General features: G+C 52.1%; 1 protein-coding gene across 6 annotated transcripts in view; it reads right to left on the reverse strand.

Annotated features, from left to right (window-relative positions):
- Positions 1-638: 638 nt before the first annotated feature.
- DRP2 (dystrophin related protein 2) overlaps positions 639-13368 on the reverse strand; it is a 52547-nt gene continuing 39817 nt past the window's right edge. For 3 of the 6 annotated variants that reach the window (XM_048864424.2, XM_048864425.2, XM_075132409.1), the window contains 11 exons: positions 12974-13131; positions 12489-12655; positions 11290-11401; positions 10607-10743; positions 10138-10203; positions 8976-9041; positions 8541-8684; positions 7388-7625; positions 7037-7157; positions 6496-6582; positions 639-5614 (listed from right to left, as the gene is read on the reverse strand). In XM_048864424.2, coding sequence (XP_048720381.2) covers positions 5595-5614; positions 6496-6582; positions 7037-7157; positions 7388-7625; positions 8541-8684; positions 8976-9041; positions 10138-10203; positions 10607-10743; positions 11290-11401; positions 12489-12655; positions 12974-13131 — 1316 coding nt within the window. In that variant the 3' untranslated portion in view covers positions 639-5594. The other 3 variants (XM_075132408.1, XM_048864423.2, XM_075132407.1) reach the window with 1 other exon arrangement.

The following is a 13368-nucleotide window of genomic DNA, read 5'->3' on the forward strand; positions in this document are numbered from 1 at the left end:
ACAAGCTTTTGTGAGCTACAGCTCACTTCAGTGGATGCATGAACAGAGTTGAGCTATAATCAGAGAAGAGCCTGGAAAAACAGGCACCTCCTTTATGTAGTGGCCCCTTTGTGTAACCAGACTCTTAACTACTTGCTGCTAATGACAAACATTCACACCTGCAGAGCCAGCAGTGCCCTGGGAGAGGGAGCTGGATTCTGGTCTGGCCTCATTTCATATACAGAATTGTTAATGAAGTTCCCATTGCTGAGCCATTAGTCCTGGCAATGATGCATGAGCCAAAGAAGAAGCGAGCTCTGCTTCCAGATCCCAGGGTGCGTTTGTGGCACTGGCAGAGAGGAAAACCACCACTTGTAAGCCAAGCAAATTTGGTCTAGAGTAGGACCATAGCCACCCACAAGAATCTGAGTAGTGGGTCACTCATCTGAGCATCCTGTGCCAGGTTCTTGCAATAAAGGAAGCAGAGAAAAGAGGGGATGGATGATTGTGCAGTAACATATTCCAGTTCCAAGGGAAGTTGCTTTCCATACTCTGGCACTTAGTAGTGGGATGCAGACAGGGAAGCCCAGAATGGCAGCTTCCCAGGGAGAGAGGGAGGGGAAACAACAGAAATAACAAGGCCAAAGCACCAGCCAAAGTATCAATATAAATACAAATTTATTCTCTTTTTCTAAAGCAGAAATAGAGAGAAGCCAGTGAGGACAGCACCACAGCAAACAGTACCCAGAGTTAACTAGTTTGTTCCCTTCCCAGCTTTAACAGAAATCCTGAACTCACTTATGCACAATACAATCTTAGCTTATAAAGAAAATGTCCTAGAGGTTCGGCCGGTTGGCCTTGGCTGTATATTTACTTACAGTGCAGAGCTAGCTCAGGGAGAGATCTGATTCTCTACAGCTGCCCTTTCCAAAGCGAAAGAGGGCAAAGCAATCAGGTCTGAGCCTCAAAGGTATTTAGACACCTAACACATGGGAATTAGGTGCCCAAATACCTTTGAGGATCTAGGCCTCAGTGATTAAGGGAAGGAGCTCAGAGGAGGTACAAGAGAAAATGGAGGCCTGTCATTTTATAGCTAAAAACCCCACTAATTACATTAGTGTATCAGGTGGTTTTAATCAGGGCCTAGATTAGCACTCATAGCAAAGCAAGCTCTGGAGTGCCGCAGAGCCATCATGAGATGGGGAGCCAAGCCTGGGCAGGGGAAGAGGGAGAATGCTGTAGATAGGTCTGAGACTGGGGAATGTCCAGGAACACTTGTATTCAAGGAGGGCAGAGCACAGGGGACACCAAGGAGCACCCAGGGTTGAGGGTCTAGTAAAGCAGTGGGACCCTTCAGCTGCAGGGGGTCCCACTCTCTGGGCTTATTGCACTGTCAATAACTATCAATCGTTTTGTGTTCAGATGGAACACTAAGACACTAACCCAGGCGCTCAGATGGGCAGTGCCTTTGGGGTGTTTCCATCTTCCTCTGTAGCATGAGGGCATGGGTCACTTGCCAGGATTATCTGGGGGGTCTCGTTTAATCATTTCCCTGACAGTGCAGGGGCCTCGGGCACTGGTGCACCTCAGTCCTTCTGTCCTCTGCCTGTGGCATGTCATAGTTTAGTGTCCTGTGATACTTGGCCTAATTCCAGTTGCTGGGTTTTGTATGCGGGGGCTGGTGTGTTGGTGGCTTGTGATAAACAGGAGGTAGTGGTCCCTTCTGGCCTTAAACTCTGTCACTGATCATGCCGGCCACCGCTCTAAACCAGTTGGGGAGATGAGCAGGCCCTGGCCTCTGCTCCCCAGAAGGGAGATTTCATGCAGGGAAAAGCAACAACTCCTGAACATGCTTTTAGAGGTGCCTTTGCCCGAATCTTGCCTCTCTCTCTCATTCTTAGCCACTTCCCAGTCTCACCCTTCCACAGGCAAAACGATATCCCTGCTAGCCCTTCTCCAGTTTGCTAGCAGAGGGAGCCATCTCCTGCCCCATCCCACAGCTGATAACGGGTGGTTCCAATCATCACTGCAACAGGGCCCTCCGCCTGGGTCTCCATGTGGCAGGCAGCCTTGGAGGCCATGGTAGGAACAAACCTTTCCCGGCTCTCCTAGCACTAGGGCTAAGTTGTTTGTGCCTGTGAAGCATGGTGGTAAAGCAGATGAGGTGAACACCACCTGTCTGACTTGCTCCTCTCACTTAGGGCCTGACTAGGCTAGAGAGGGTGCAATTGCGGTTTCCTCTACTTTTCTCCTAGCCTCTACCTAGAAGGAGAAGTGCAACAGTTTGGTCTGGATGAATCCAAAGCCGCTCCTCCCTGATGGACTGGAGCCAGGGGGACCAGCATGGAGCCTGATGTGGGCTGGTGAGATTCCCAAGGGCAAAGCCAGCAGCAATTCCTCTGGGGAACAGCAACTACAGAGGGTGCTCTCACTTTGTCAGGGTCTGTGTCTCAGGCGGTCCCATCCGTGAGAGCTCTCCCCAGCTTCCGGCAGCATCACCCAGCCTGAGCCTTCTGCACTGGTCCCAAACGCAGAACCTGCAAGACTGTCTCTGCAGAGACACATGCTCCTCCACTAGACTGGTCAATCCCCACTCATGAGTGGCTCCACTGACGACATTCCTGGCAGAGAATGGGCCACAGCAATTTCCATCGCGGCAGCACTGAGAGAACATTGTGTTGCTCCTCACACACAATCCACAGCCTTCTACAGCTGCCCTCACACAGGACAAGTCCCCACATTTGGCCACTCAATACACATTAACCCTACTGCCCTACCTGCTACACTAAGCTTAATACCGCAATCCACAGCGCCTCCAGTAAACAGCATGCTATAGCAATCCTAGCAATCTACAGTGCTTCCAATATACCTCACAGGACAGCAATTCACTGGGCTATGAAGAGACACCAAAATCCACAGGACCTTTTACTACACAACATCACTGATCACAGGAACTCCTATGCACAATGTACAGTGTACTACAGCAAGCCTCATAATCCACAACATGCTGCACCAAACAAGATCTACAACATTACACAATATACCACCACAAAGTCAGTATCACACAGAACCTCCAAGACACCAGAGCACTCCCTCAAACCTAACACAGCACTCTAAAGCGCCTTATACCCACCCCACTGCAGCCACCTACCAGGCCACAATACGCTACTGCAGTCCTAACACCACAGTCTTCTCAGCACCTTCAATACACAAGAGCAAACAGCAAAGCAAACCAGAACTTTTCCAATGCACAGCTGCAGCAGTCAGATCCCCACAACACAGGTTATTTTGACTCTGGAGTTCTGTGATGAGCTCCCCATATAATATGCCTAATGTCATCAGCTTTGGAGAATGTAGCAACCCTAACACACACAGTCTGCATATGACATTCCACGCTGTTCTTCATAAAACTTCCTATTATGCCTCTACTACACTGCAACCTTATTGCCTTGCACCTCACAGCCCCTCCCCGCCAAGAAAGAACATTCCACCCCATTCCCAGGGTACCTTTCCCCACTGGAGAACATGTTGCAGCCCCCCAGCTCTGCAGTCTTCTCAACCATAACACTTTGTCCCAGACAGACAACTTTCTGGAGCCTTCCAGATCCAAGTGTTCCAGAGAACACGTTGCTGTGCTACAAGACACAACACAATCCTGCATGCTTGCAACACAAGTTTTGTACACACACACACCCCGTGCCAAATAGTTCCCTCATTTAAGGAGAGACCCCAGTTGTACCCTCTGGGATCCCAAACCAAACAGCTTCCTGGGTTGCAGCAAATGGTCTAGGGGCCCTAGCTCCAGATGAAGAGGGAGAGATTTTTAGAAGCATGATGGAGCTCACCAGAGCACAGCTCCATCTCCTTCCTGATATGGCTCTGGCCGGTGCCACTGCCTCACAACATCATGTCCTGATACATCACAATGGCTAAGTGTCACCAAGAGATGTGAGCCTGCCCATTTCTCTTGCAACACCCTAGAAGAAAAGGAGCACATTTACCTACCAGATGTAGAAATGGTAAAACACTGGAATGTGTTACCTAGGGAGGTGGTGGAATCTCCTTCCTTAGAAGTTTTTAAGGTCAGGCTTGACAAAGCCCTGGCTGGGATGATTTAATTGGGGATCGGTCCTACTTTGAGCAGGGGGTTGGACTAGATGACCTCCTGAGGTCCCTTCCAACCCTGATATTCTATGATTCTATGAAATGGAGGAGAGCCTGCCGCATGGGATGGAATTGCCAAATGGGCATAACAAAGTCGGTGAGCAGCCAGGGGACCAGAGCTAAAGTCTCTAACGGCCTCAGGAGAGATGAATACGAAGAACCCACTAGACACACGTCTTTGTTGCTGGGATAATCCCCCATTGCCAATGTGTCGGGATTCAGCTGATAGATCGGGGCCACCTGTTTTATTTAGTTTAATTTTCCATCCTGGGAGGAGCTGGGGCCCCTTATTATAACTATGGGAGGGGAGGTTGTTCCAGCCCTGACTCCGGTGTTATAGTGACAGACAGCTCAGAAGGGAAATGAACCCTGGATTCGCATCCTAGTGCCACTAGTCAATCCCACTGCACTGAGATCACCTAGGGGGAGTTTCTAGGCCAGGGGCAGCACAAACCATGCCTCTGATGGGGAGTTGTAAGAGTAAATGATAGCACAGAAGGTACTGTCCTCTCAAAAGCAGATGCTCGAATAGACCCAATGAGTGAGGCGGAAATTATCACTGAACAAGGTATTAGAATTTAATGCGTGAGTGAGTCCACGATAGTATCTAAGTACATTTTTATATATATATATATTTATATATATATATATATATGGTAAATTAAATGCTAAGGCTCTCTGTTATAAAGCTCCTCTCCAGATAAGGCTACTAGCTGGGCTGAAGCTGTTTTATTAACTCCTCCCTTCCCCCTTTCGCCCTCCCTGCACTGTTCCCACTAGGCAAGCACCCCCAGCCTGGACCTGGAGATCCCGGGGTACCAGGCAATTGACAGAGTTCAGTTAGTCAGACTCACAGCCTTTGGCAGTTAACAAAAAAGGTATTAAAATAGATACTCGGAGGCTGTTTACTGTCCAGTTGCTGCGGGAGCATTAGGCTGCCTGGTGCCCAGCAGGAGACTGTCTGGGAGCAGAAGCAGCCCACACAGCTGAAGTGAGTCAAGGCTGGGCAGGGCTCTGCCATCCCCTGTAGGCGATTTCCTTACCTTACCTTTCCTTATAAGGAGGGCGACAGTTTGTGACCAGCGAGGGAGGGGGAAGTCTCTGCCTGTGTTTCATGTTCAGTACCATCTCAGGGTTTCAGTTCCTGGGTTTCTTTTGAATGCTTTATAGAGTTCCTTAAAACCAGACCCCAGAACACTTGGTCAGAACTGGCTGGTCATTCAGGATGGCTCCAGCCAGTACTCCACAGATCCTGCAGTCACATTCCCACGTGGCCAGTAGCCGTTCCCCTGAGATCTTCTGACGTTGGTGGACTTCATGGAGGCCATTCACTGGAGTGCCCCCAAGAGGGTCTGAGGGAAGCCCATCCCAGGAAGAGTAAGAGGGTGAGAGGTGGGGGAGGAAAGCAATCAAGAAGCTGGTTAGACAAAGCCTCTTACCCGCAGGAGGTGTTAGATACGGGAGGTCACACCTGAAAGAAAAGTCAAGAGGTCACATGAGATGGAATTTGGAAGCCACCTTGGTTAGAACCATCACATCAATAAACTGAGTGGACGGAGATTCGCCAGAAAGTTCTCCCCAGCACACACACAGGAACCCCTGGTCTGTTGTATTGGAGCAGGAAAGGAGGTTCACATGAAGGATTATGGAGCTATAACACAAGATTAAAAGAGCAGCCATGTCCAGTAGCTATTAAAGAGGCATTGCTCAAGCAATAGCCCAGTGTTAGAGGTGCTAAATCCCAAGCCCTATCCAAAGACCATGCCGGTGTTGTGTGAAGAGAGTGGGCCATTCACAGTAACACCAGCTACTAAACGTTCCCCGCTGAGAATTGGCTTTTTCTGAGTATCTAGGAGGACATGAGTGATTTCTTCAGATATGTGAAGGGGTCTGGTCTTTGCCGCCTCATTAGGGTGATGGGTAGTGGCTCCAGGCTGGGATGGAGAGAGGGGAGTTGGTTCAAGGTGATCAGATTTAGCGATACCAGGAACCTGATGGAGTCAGGTATGTTCCTTTTCAGCAGCAGTGGAAACCATCTGGAGCACAGAGCTCCCGTGACTGATGTCTCTCTCCAGGGCAGAAGGCTGCCCCTATGTCTAGTTGCACTCTCCTGAGCCAAAGGCTACAGTTCTTAGCAGTTGCAGAGCTTTTCCACAGTTAGGGGGAATTCCTTCTCCTCCTCCCTGAAATCTATGCCACCACAAGTCCAAGCAGCTCTTTGGCAGCGTGTGACTGCTGGGAGCCAATTGTTGCAGGATTGGCTGAACGAGGGCTAGGTCTTCATTTGAGCCAAGTAAGACACTCATTTTAGAGAGGAGTAAGAAACCAGTGAAGGGGATTTCACTCCAGTACCTTGGGAGTTGGGGAAGGCACTCCTCAGTTTCTCCATGATGTCCTCCAAACACAGACTGACATCCCGTGCCCTCGTCTCCACCTCATCTGGGGAGGGGTAGAGAAAAAGCAAAGCTGCGATTATAGGCATTTTTCAGAGATTTAACTCCTTACGGATACCAGGTAGGCTAGATCCACAAGGCAGGACAGTGTGATCAGGAGACAGGTTAGGGACTGGCAGCACTGCAGACAGATGCCCTGTTCATGGGGCTAGGCAGTGCACGGCTGCTCATAAAGCAGAGGGCTGGAGAACCTAGAAAGTGAAGATCTGTGTTTCATAGCAGGGCAGACCAGAAAGGTGACGGGCTGGTGACAGCAGAGCGACTGAGTGCACTGGACACTCCAGCTCTCCACTCTGATCAGCAGATGAATGGGCCTTTCTTGTAGCACAATGACCCACCCATATCTTGGCATGTCACAGGGAATGGGGATGAGGCCCCAGGCAGGTGACCGGGGCTGGCAAGGGGCACAAGAGATCTAACATCCAACTCCAGAGCCTCACCTGCAGCTTCAGTTTCAGGGGTGTTGTGCTCCTTCTCCCTGGGCTGGCTTCCCTCCGACGGATGGGGCGAGGAAGCCAAGGAAGAGGCCGCAGAGCCATTGACGTCCAAATCAGTCGGTGGCTGGAAAGAGAAAGGAGACATCATAAAAAGGTTTTCTGATGCTCCCTGGTTCCACGTTCCTCCTTCCTTGTTGTTGGCCTGCAACCTTCTGCACATCCATTACCAGAACCTGCCGCCCACATCAGCCTCCCTGCCCGCAGTATTGCAGCTCCTCTCCCAACCCATCATACCAAAGCCCTCTCAGATACTGGACTCTGCACCATGCTCTCCATCTGATCCCTGTGAGGTACCTGCAGTAGCAACTCTCTGAGGCGATGCAGCTGGGATTCCAGCTGCTTGTTATGGTCCTCCAGGATCTGCATTCGGGTCTCCAGGCGGCTCTTGTGTTGCCGAAGGATCCTTGCTTCAGCCAGGAGCTCATCATTGTGTGGCTCTTGGGCTGATTCCGGAGACCCTTCTGCCACAGTGGGGGACTCCACTGCCTCATCGTGCTGCCATTTCAGACGTCTCAGCTCTCTTTGGAGGATCCTGCAGAAGGGACAGTCAGGATCCAAGCAGTGACTCCACCAGCTCTGGGGAGAAGACTGGAATCCCTGAACTGGCTCCCAGCAGCAACTGTGGGCACAGGATGGACAACCCGCCACCGAGAAAGCCCCACTGGGCTGATTCCTTACCACCACGTTTGTCTGAGAGCTCAGGATTCAGCATCCCCTGAATTCTCTGCCTGGCACCAAGTTGATACCTGCCCCTCGTTCTGTACCAGTTCCCAACAGTTTCCTAAACACGTCAGCAATGAACTAAACTTGCGGGAAACAAACAGCTCAGCTCTAGGAAATAAGCCTCCCTCTGAACGTAGCTCTGCGCCTGGCAGATGGCTCCTCAGTGCTTGGGCCATAGCTGCCCAGCAATGGTGATAAATCAAAGAAATGGGAGACAGAAGAGACCTACAATGGCTTGTTCAGCTAGTACCTAGGTCAGAACAAAGCTGCTCCCTGCAGAATATTTTCCAGTCTTGCTTTAGATGTCTCAGATAACAGGGCTCCTGCCACTTCCCACGGGAGACTGTGCCACTTTAATACCACTTGCTCTCCAGAAGTTTGATTACTAGTGAGCCTACATGTCCCCTTCCTCCACTTCACCCCATCACTCCAAGTTATACTTACTGGAGCTAAACAATGCAGCTCTGTGATGTGTCCCGTCCCCTCCCAACACCTGCAGACAGTTCTCACATCTCAGTCAAGCTAGACATATTGTGCTGTATCCATCCCCTTCCATCAGTCATTCCCCCCAGCGCCTGCAATTGTTTCCATCGCTCCTCTCTGAACTCCTGCCTGCTCGTCCAGCCCTTGGTGAGCCGGCTAAGACAGTGTTTCTCTGGCTCCTTTCCCCTTTGAACCAACCCCAGTCTCACCTGCTAGCCATGGCTTTTGGCCACACACATACCTGTTCTCATCCTCTAAGTGGGCCAGGATTCTCTCCAGCTCCCCCTTATCCTCTGTGTTTAGGCTGTCCTCGACCTTTGGGCTGCACACCAGCTCTCCGTCTGTGATTGGGCTGGAGTGACGCAACAGGTACTGATCCTCATCCCTGTCACAAAACACCAGGAGGAGATCGGTGAGGGAACTCTAGCGATGGGAGCGCGAGTGGAAGGAACAGCTGTACGGAGGGATTTTTGTACAAGAGAGGCTGGTTCTGTATTGCTTAGAACAGGAGAATCGAACTCCTGGGTACAGAGGGTGACTATGCACCACAGATAGGGCAGGACAGATAATAGAGGAGGAGCTTCTCACATGCCCCAGACAGCCAGCCTCAGTATATCTCCCCATGCAAGCTTTGCAGAGAAATACATTCAAAATATCGAGAGATGCATCAACTCACAGGCTATCGTCTGGGGACAAGCTGTCATTAAACAAGGAACAGTTCTGGCTTTCCATCTCCGCGAGCCTGGGGAAACAAAACTGTGTTCATACGTGCCCAGGAGAACCAGTGGATGTGTCTGTATGTTCTATACACCACAGTTCCCGGGGTCTCCTGCAGACAACTAGACTGGACGTCTTCTCAGCTGTTCTGCCCCCAGTGTCCCTGTCACTTTTTTTTGTTCTAAACATTTTTGTCCTTCATAGAAAAAAATTGTAAACATGGGTAGATTGTCCTGAGAGAGATGAGCCCTCCATGTGGAGGCCACCCAGGGCTCATCACAACTGAGCAGCTGTTCCATGTAGCATATGGACTTCAATCCTACCTGGAGGGTGGGGTAGTATTAGGGCACTGGTCTGGGAGACCCAGGGTCAATTCCCAGCTTCATCACAGAGCCCCGGTGTGGCCTTGCCCTAGGCACTTAGGCCCAGATCCACACAGGTGTTTATGTTTCTAAATCATTGATTTAAGTGCAATTGAAGCCTAAATACCTGTGTGGATCAGGGCCCTCATCTCTGTGCTCAGTTCCACACCTGGGTAATGGGGACAATAGCACTGCCCTGTCTCACAGGGGTGTTGGGTGGAACTATGCTTTATGGATTGGAAAGCTACAGCAGTGGGGCCCATGAAGTCCCATGGGATGACCTGAGGCAGGTGGCTGGAAACAAAAACCCCAAGGGGGTTGGTGAGGGTGTAACTGGCTTGGACAGCGGTCTGGCTTGTCTCTTAGGGGAAGCATGGTAGCTCAGTAGGCCTCTTCTTTAAATACAAAATTTCATGAATGAAAATAAAGGTTCCGTAGAAACAGAATGGTCGCATCCCAGCCCAGATTAGCCCATCTGGGCATCCCACTCCAAAGGGGGGCCCTGCAGCTGCGTCACTACCCTTCTTCCCCTCCCAGGACCAGGGCTCCATGTTTTGGAACTAACCTGAGCCAATTTTAGCCACGATCTGTGAAGTGATTTTAGTTAGTGTCGCCTGGAAAGCCCCAGCAGAGGCCTGTGTGGAGGAGGTGGGGGCACTTGGATTGTTGGGGTTACTTCACCCTGCAAATTGCAGAGTGAAGGCTGCACACAAGGCGGACAGGAGACCTCATTGGGCAGCCTGCACCGGCGTGTGGTACCTGCTGGCGAAGTGTTCGATCCGGGAGTGGGTATCGGCATGCGGTAACATCGGGGAGGAGGCTGGTCTGGAAGAGACACACACAGGTCAGTGAGGCTCTGTGGTTCCTTACTCTGACCTCTGACTACGAGAAGCTACCCTGGTCTCATTTGGGTCTAGAAGTGCCAGGGACAGTTTGGAGAAGCATCACTCCCGTGAGGTTAAACAGGAAGCTGGAAGCAGCATCTCCACCAAACCCTCCATCAAGGGAGAGTGATGGGAATCCCAGATCTTCTTCCAAGGCCTAGACACCAATCCAGCCTCTAGAGTGAAACCTGAACCATCTTCACCCTCTGATCCCTGCAGTGGGATCATTTCAATTTGAATTTCTGCCCCCCTCCCCTGCAACTGGCAGGTCCCCATCTGTGTGTATCTGGGAGGGCGGGGGAGGAGTATCAGACAGGGCTGGTTGGTGCCACAGTAGCACTCACGTCTCACTGAAGTCAGCTTCCAGCACAGACTGGACGGGCAGGTAGCCTCTCTGTGGATGCTTGCTGAAGTACTGCTTGGTCCGGAACTTGTTTTTTAGAGTCGTAGCAAAGTCCCTCATGTTCTCACTAGAGGTGGTCTGCAGAGAAACAGACACACCAAGGCTTTAGTGAGTAAGGGGTGGGGACATCCAGAGGAAAGAAATCCCTCAAGCCCAGCCTCAAACAGGGCAGAGGGGGAGAGTTTCCAGAGCACAGGCCAAAGATGCATGCAAGAATTGTGCAACGAGCAGGGAAGAGCACGAGCAAACAGCTGCACATGGAATCAGGAGTGTGGCTGGTCATATCACAGTGCAAGGCCATGCCAACATGCACAGTATCGGGGACTGTCTCTGCACTTTGCATGAACGGGCTGGAGGGGCAGAGCCTGTGTTTACCGTGACAGCTTTGTAATCAGCAAAATGCACTTGTGTAGGCAGCTTCTGTCACGCACAGGCAGAGCTGAACAAAACATCGGCTAAGCCATTTCTGGCACTGCACAAGGCTACCCGCAGCAGGAGGAGGGTACAGCACTGAATGAAGAGTTTCCTGCAATACCCTAGGCTGGCTGCCCTTGGCTCCCTAGCCACGTGAGACAGCGAGTGCTCAGCTCTCCCAGCACGACAGCGGGCACCCCAGCTTCGTACCGGGGTATAGTACTCCATGATGGGATAGTGGAGCTTGTTCCCTTTGCTGGCTCGTCCGGTCAGGAAGCAGGTCTGACAGATATCCACGTTGAACTGCTTCAGGCTGCGGTACCTGGGAAGATGAAGTGCAGTTAGGGAGACAGCATCAATCTTTGATGCTTTGTCTCCAAGCCTCCCGCCCCCAGGGGCTCTCAGCAGGGGACCGCTCTGCGGTAGCATGTCTGGCTCACACCGTGTGCTCCTCACAGATCACGGCAGCTCTGGTTTTTCTTGTACATCACTGAACCTAAAGCACGGCTCAGAGGCGCTGACCCATTCACTGTCCCCAGAAGCCAGCCAGCTCCCTCTCTCTCTTCCTGCAGGGACAAAGGGTCTCTCCATTTGATATTTGTGGCAGGACCTGTCTGAGGCACTGCTGATATGAATGCCCAAATTATTGACATGGAGGTCAGAGGTCACATCTAAAACCTACTGCAAGTTTAGGGCAAATGGCCTTTTCAGCACAGGGTCCAGCTGTTGACCTGCCCCTGCTGGTGGGGGCCCACCAGTAATGCCTCCAGAATGGCCACAGCCTGCCCAAGTGCTAGACAAACCCGCTCCTGGCAGAGACCTCATCTCCCAGCCTCAGGGGAGAGAGGGTGAGGGTGGGGACCCCACCCACCCCAGCCCCATGGCCCCAGCACACCCTTTTTATTTTAACATGTTTGGTGTAACTGTGGCCCTGGGTTGGCGGCTGCTATCTGCACATCAGGCATGGCCTGGGCAGCGCAAGCTTCCCTTGGATCTGCTGACAGGCCTCTGCCCTACTGGCATGGGAAAGCAGCTCAGTCTCCCTGCTGAGGTAGCCAGCTAAGGGTCCCATAAGTACCTGCAGCTGGTGCTTTGTGATGGTCTCCGTCCAGGGGATAAACGTCTATCAAGTCATTTCACAGAGGTCACGAACTTGACAGCTGGGTCACCCTGAGCCAGGGTCCAGCAGACCGCCTCCAGGAGACTGGGCTGAGGTCCCATTCCACGCAGGGTCCCCACCCTCACCCACTCTCCCCTGAGGCTGGGAGATGAGGTCTCTGCCAGGAGTGGGTTTGTCTAGCACTCGGGTGAGATTCATCCCAGTGTAACCCCACTATCACTGGTTCCCGCACAGTTCCCCTTGCTCCTAAACTGGCTGCAGGGACTGCACACACAGTTGCTCTTCGTACCTGAAGCCTTTGATGGGACACTGTTTGCAGACAGAGCACTTGGTTTGGTGCTTCACCTGCTCAGCAATGGTCACTCTGTGCAGGACAGCCAGCCACACCATGGACTGTGGCTCCAGGTTGGCCCATTCCAGGAACTGGACGACCTCGATCACAGGCTTCCCATTACTCTGAGGAAAGAGGAGAGAGAGAGGAGCAGATCACGCTGTGAAACACCTTCATGGCTCCAAGCACGGAGCGAGGCAGAGATCTCTGCTAACCAATACCCGGGGTGGCTCCTGTTCCATCCCCGCATCTCTGTCCCTCTCCCTGCTGAGCTGGTACCATACCCACTTCAGAAAAGGCATATACGTCACAGGAGGTAGCTCCGACACTGATCTCCCCCGGAGCCGTTCCCAGAGCTGCTGCCACTGCCTCCCTGCCCATTGGATGGACCCCTCACAGGAAGGGAAAAGGCAGAAGGATGCATCGCCACTGACGTTACTTACGAAGCGGAAGCAGCTGCGGACACTGGGCTCCACATTGCTGCCCCCAAACGCCGCCACCTCTCCCAACTGGCGCGGAACCTGAATGGCCTCATGCAGCAGGATACTGAGGTGCCGCTGGTCGCACAGACCGCCGGGATTCGCCACCTGGCCAAAGAGATCTGCCGGGAGGTGGCCCAGCACCACAGCAATGAAGAGAACAAGGGTGAGAGACCAATAGCAAAGACACTCCTACTACAGTTGTACAGGTGCGTGCCTACCCCCCACCCCATGGCTGGGGATGCAGCTTTATTCGGGCAAGAGGAAGGGAAGTGAGAGGACGGAGATGAAGCAAGGCTTGGAGCTCTGATCCCGAGACTGACTCTTTGCCACAGCTGAGCTGAGGAGTTCACCCAAGT

Source organism: Caretta caretta, chromosome 9 (assembly GCF_965140235.1).
Source record: "Caretta caretta isolate rCarCar2 chromosome 9, rCarCar1.hap1, whole genome shotgun sequence".
Taxonomy (NCBI): Eukaryota; Metazoa; Chordata; order Testudines; family Cheloniidae; genus Caretta; species Caretta caretta.